Raw genomic sequence first — 4,662 nt, 5'->3', positions numbered from 1 at the left:
GTGTGTGTGACTCTTCCTGCAGCTGAAGCTTTTTTTCAAACTGTTTTTGTTTTTTCAGCTCATGGTTTTTTTTACAGAATCATCAGAAAAATTCTGCACAGGGCAGTTTTTGAATCTTCATCAAGATTTATATCTGCCTGCTTAGCTCCTCCTCTTCCTCCTCTTCCTCCTCTTCCTCTGCTGCTAACCTTCACGCTGAAGCTTCTCCAGGTGGGAGGAGAGAGGAGGGGCCTCTGGTCTGACGGTCATAAAGAAAAGCAAACTTCCTGTAAAACACCTGTTGCTGCTCTACCTGATGATGATGATGATGATGAAGCATCACCAGCTCCACCTGCAGAAAATCTGAGCTAAAGTCAGGAAAACCGGTTCTGAAGCAGATTGAATATTAATCAATAAAACCTATTATCAATAAATATCAACTCATCACCCAGAAACCCAGAGAATTTAACCAGATTATTCATATTCCAGTCAAATTAAAGGATCTTTTCTCGTTTTAACCTGGTTGACCAACCAGATGAGCAGAAATCAACTTAATAATGAATTATAATTTAAATGATGTGTTTAAAAACAGCATGTTTAAAACATTTATTGGAATTTATTTCATTTTATTGCCTTTTTAGTCGTTAATCTGAAATAAATGAGTGAACATTGTGGGGCCCGTTTGTCCTTCACTCCTCAAACTTTAACATCGTGGTTTTCAGTTAAGTAAACTTAATTCTTAGCTTTATAAACTTTAAAATCTGAAGGTTTTCCTTGATGTCCAGCTGTCTGCATCCTGAGATTCAGGATCCAGTTAAAGGTTCTGGTCCAGTTCTGCTTCATCTGATCAGCCAATAAATAAATAAATGATCCATTAATAAACGGGGGGGTTGCAGGTGCCCCCATCTTTTTGACCCGGACCCCTCGCGATGTGATTGCGCCCCCTGTGATTCTGGTCAGACTTCCAGTAAAACCAGTTCCGGTCCAGTCTGAGACCTCTCACGCACACGCACGGCGGCGGACTTACGGATCTTGGCCACGCTGGCCACCAGCAGCCAGATGGCGATGACGTAGGGCGTCTGGACGTAGCTCCACTCCCACTGGACCACCCGGTACCCGCCGCCGTGGTGGGGATGCTCCGCCGCCGCCGGTTCCTCCTGCCCGTCGCCGGACTCCGCAGACCGGGTCGAGGCGACGCCGGGAGCCCCGCGCTCCGCTGCGGGCTGCGGGAGGAGGAGCCGCGGCGGGGCGGAGGGAGAGGCGTGGACCGGCCCCCGGAGCGGAGCGGCTGACCCGGACAGGTCGGCTCCGGCCGGGAGCAGCAGCAGCAGCAGACCGAACAGCAGCATCTTCATCCCGGAGCTCAGGGCGCTGGCATCCCGCTGAGCTTTATATACACACCGAGCGGAGAGGAGAAGCGGAGGGAGGCCGGCAGCCGGGTCCACACACACACACACACACACACACACACACACACACACACACACACACACACACCTCCCTCCTCCTACACGCACACAGGGAGGAGGAAGAGGAGGCTGACCCGCCCACTCACCCTTAAAGACACCGAGCCGCTGCCCCATCGATCTGATCACATCTGACGTCACATGTTAACACCCTAACTCTGACGTCATACGTCGGTCCATTTGAGGATGACGCATGAGAAGAGAGCTGCCGGTTCTGACCCAGGTCAGGTTTCTGGTTCTGGTGTGGGATGAAGAGGAGCAGGACCATAGGGCTCTTCACCCAGAGCGACCACTCAGTAGGGGGCGTCTCAGTGCCTAACTGAAGCTTAAAATGATTAAAACTGAGGTCAGAGGTCAATTTAAATGACGGGAAATAAAAACATTTTAACCTTAAATAGTAAAATGTGTAACTTGGTTTGAATCAGTTTGATGGTTGGACGATTTTAGAGAAAATCTCATCAACATCAATATTTCCACTAAATAAGAGGCAAAAATAAAAGTTTGATAAGGAAAAAGCCTCTCAGACTCTGAGCTCAAAGCACCAAACTATATTTTATATTAGATAATTTAATGTCACATAATTATGGCGGTAGAAGCCATTAGTTTGTTAAATACTGAATGAAACATATTTACCGTGTTTGATGTTTGTTGTAAATGACGTAAACTCACAAAGATCGAGGTCATTAGTCCAAGTTTGTGTTTATTGAACGTTCAGAAACTACAGCGGCTGTAAAGGTCAAAGGTGAAACAACCTGAACAGGTGATCAGCTCTAAACCAGTCGCACCTTTTTACTCTCTCTGTCATTAAGCACAGCCGTTGCCATGGCAACCTCTCGAGCCGACCAGAGATTATGTTGAAAACATTCAGTCCGTTACGATATCAGGTTTTCAGGCTTGATATTTATTTATGCATCATTAATAACCTCATGATCACAGCGGTGGTTGGTTATGTTGTCCACCACTAGGTGGAGCACGAGAACAGGATGGACTGAGGGACAGAAGAAGAAGAGATGGAGGAAAGGAAAACCTGATGTAACTGCTGCTGAGCGAGTTCTGAATAAACACTAAGTTCTTTGTCTACTTCAGCTTCCAAACATAACAGATTAGTTCATTTTAATCTGCTGSTYATTAATGGAACCTGGTAGAAACAATAATCACAGATTATTATTGTTGTTGGGTCATTAATTTGAACACGTTGTGTTGATTTTATTGTTCTTTAATAAAGTTCTGAACGTTTTCAGCCAATCAGAGGACCTGCTGCTCTCAGCCAATCAGAGGACCTGCTGCTCTCAGCCAATCAGAGGACCTGCTGCTCTCAGCCAATCAGAGGACCTGCTACTCTCAGCCAATCAGAGGACCTGCTGCTGGTTCAGTTTGTCTCCTGAGACTCTAAACCTTCAGATCCACATGTTGCTCCGCTGCTCTAGTTAAACACGATCAGTTCAGAAACGATATGAAATGGAAACAAGTTATTTATTAACTGATTAAGTGTTTTAGATTGTTGTTAAAAACTAATCAGTCACGGCTGATYAGTGGGTGAACTCACAGTGAATCCGTTCATGTTTTACAGCTGCTCCTCTCTAGCAGGTACTGCGGACCCCACTGAACCTTTTAGGGGTAGCAGCACCTCCCTGCCGTCCCCCTTTACTTTCACCCCTGGCCGTTTCCACAGAAACATGAACTGAAGGTTTTGCTCCGATTGGTCAGAAAAGACAAACAGTGAAAATCTTGCTGGTCGTTTTTTATTCAGGTCACTTTAAATATTAATGTTTAAAGTTTTGGCCGTGAAACTTTACAGAACCGCGGTTCTGCTGAGCTGGTCCGGTTTAGTCAGAGGAAGTTGAAACAAACAAACAGGAAGTACTGACGGACCCGCTTCCTGTTCCGCTGCTGAAGAACCGAAACCCAGAACCGGACCAACAGGTTCGCTCGAGTTCCAACTGGAGGAACCCAGCTCAGGTTCTACAAGCGGAAGAACCAGAACCAGAACATCAGATTCATTGAAAATCTTTATTAACAGCAGAGAAACATTCAGCCTCACATCTGAGAACCCAGTGACATCACACCAGAACCCAGTGACATCACACCAGAACCCAGTGACATCACACCAGAACCCAGTGACATCACACCAGAACACCTGGTGGCAGGTGAGCAGTCGGACTGCTTGGTCCCAGATTAACAAGAAAGCTGTGGCGGTGAGAGGTCCAGAACCAGCAGCAGGTCCAGAACCTGAGCAGAACCTCGGCTAATTTACGGCAAACTGAAGCTTTAGAAGCTGCAGGTGGTTCTGCGGTTCATCTCAGGCAGGTTGTTCTGATCAGAGTTCTTCTGGGCGTCCACCTGCAGGACTTTCTGGATCAGAACCAACGAGGCAGCAGGTAAGTCCAGGTCTGGTGTGAAGAGCAAACAGATCAGTTCTGGTTCTGGTTCTGATCCGCAGTCTGAGCTGCTGTTGCTGCGCTGAAGGTTAATCTGCAAACAGATAAGGAGATAAACGCTGGAGCAGCAGGAGGTCAGCAGGTCAGGAGGTCAGCGCGGGGTCAGACTCTGTCTCCCGTCTTGCTGGGCAGCAGACCCAGAGCCTGGACCGCCTCGTGGTCCAATCCGCCCTTCAGGGTCCTCCGCACTGCAGCGCACAGACAAAAGGGGTCAGAACTCAGGAAAATAACGTTTTCATCTCCATCACATGAAACCCAACAGGTCAGAGGTCATTCCAGCTGCTGGACTTCATGAGTCCTCAGCTGGAGGAGAAACTCCTCCGGTCCAGAACACCAGAACCAGGGAGAGGTTCTGCTGGCCGTTACTCCAGCATGGAGGCACTGCGGCCTTTTGACGGGGGGCTTGGTGACTTCCAGCAGACGGACGCGCCGACGCTAATCCGCTCAGAGGGTTTTAGTCCGGAAGAGAAAACAGGGCTGAGGAGCCGGGCCGATACCGGCTGTTTGGGAAACAGAACTGCTGTTTGGTTCCAAACAACCAGAACCGGACTGACCCAGAAGAAGGTTCCAGCGCTGCATTAGACGTCCCGTTGCTATGCCAACGAGCTTTACCACACAGCATGCAGGTGTAGCACTTAGTATTAGCTCCAGCTAAATATGGCTTTAGCGTTAGCTTCAGCTGAATATGGTTTTAGCATTAGCTTCAGCTGAATATGGTTTTAGCGTTAGCTTCAGCTGAATATGGCTTTAGCGTTAGCTCCAGCTAAATATGGCTTTAG

At 47.9% G+C, this 4,662-nt stretch overlaps 2 protein-coding genes across 2 annotated transcripts in view; both read right to left on the bottom strand.

The window, feature by feature from the left end:
* Nucleotides 1-1,677, bottom strand: part of slc9a5 (solute carrier family 9 member A5) — a 12,743-nt gene extending 11,066 nt beyond the window's left edge. Inside the window, exon 1 of the mRNA XM_017303103.1 lies at nt 1,007-1,677. Within this exon, the coding sequence (XP_017158592.1) occupies nt 1,007-1,562 (556 nt within the window). The 5' untranslated portion in view covers nt 1,563-1,677. The remainder of the gene's footprint in view (nt 1-1,006) is intronic.
* A 1,759-nt stretch (nt 1,678-3,436) lies between these two features.
* The window catches only part of fhod1 (formin homology 2 domain containing 1), a 54,372-nt gene continuing 53,146 nt past the window's right edge, over nt 3,437-4,662 (bottom strand). Inside the window, exon 26 of the mRNA XM_008402116.2 lies at nt 3,437-4,071. Within this exon, the coding sequence (XP_008400338.1) occupies nt 3,986-4,071 (86 nt within the window). The 3' untranslated portion in view covers nt 3,437-3,985. The remainder of the gene's footprint in view (nt 4,072-4,662) is intronic.

Source organism: Poecilia reticulata, unplaced genomic scaffold, assembly GCF_000633615.1.
Source record: "Poecilia reticulata strain Guanapo unplaced genomic scaffold, Guppy_female_1.0+MT scaffold_181, whole genome shotgun sequence".
Lineage (NCBI taxonomy): Eukaryota > Metazoa > Chordata > Actinopteri > Cyprinodontiformes > Poeciliidae > Poecilia > Poecilia reticulata.
Note: the sequence above shows the minus strand (reverse complement) of the source record. Positions and strands in the feature narration are given on the sequence as shown.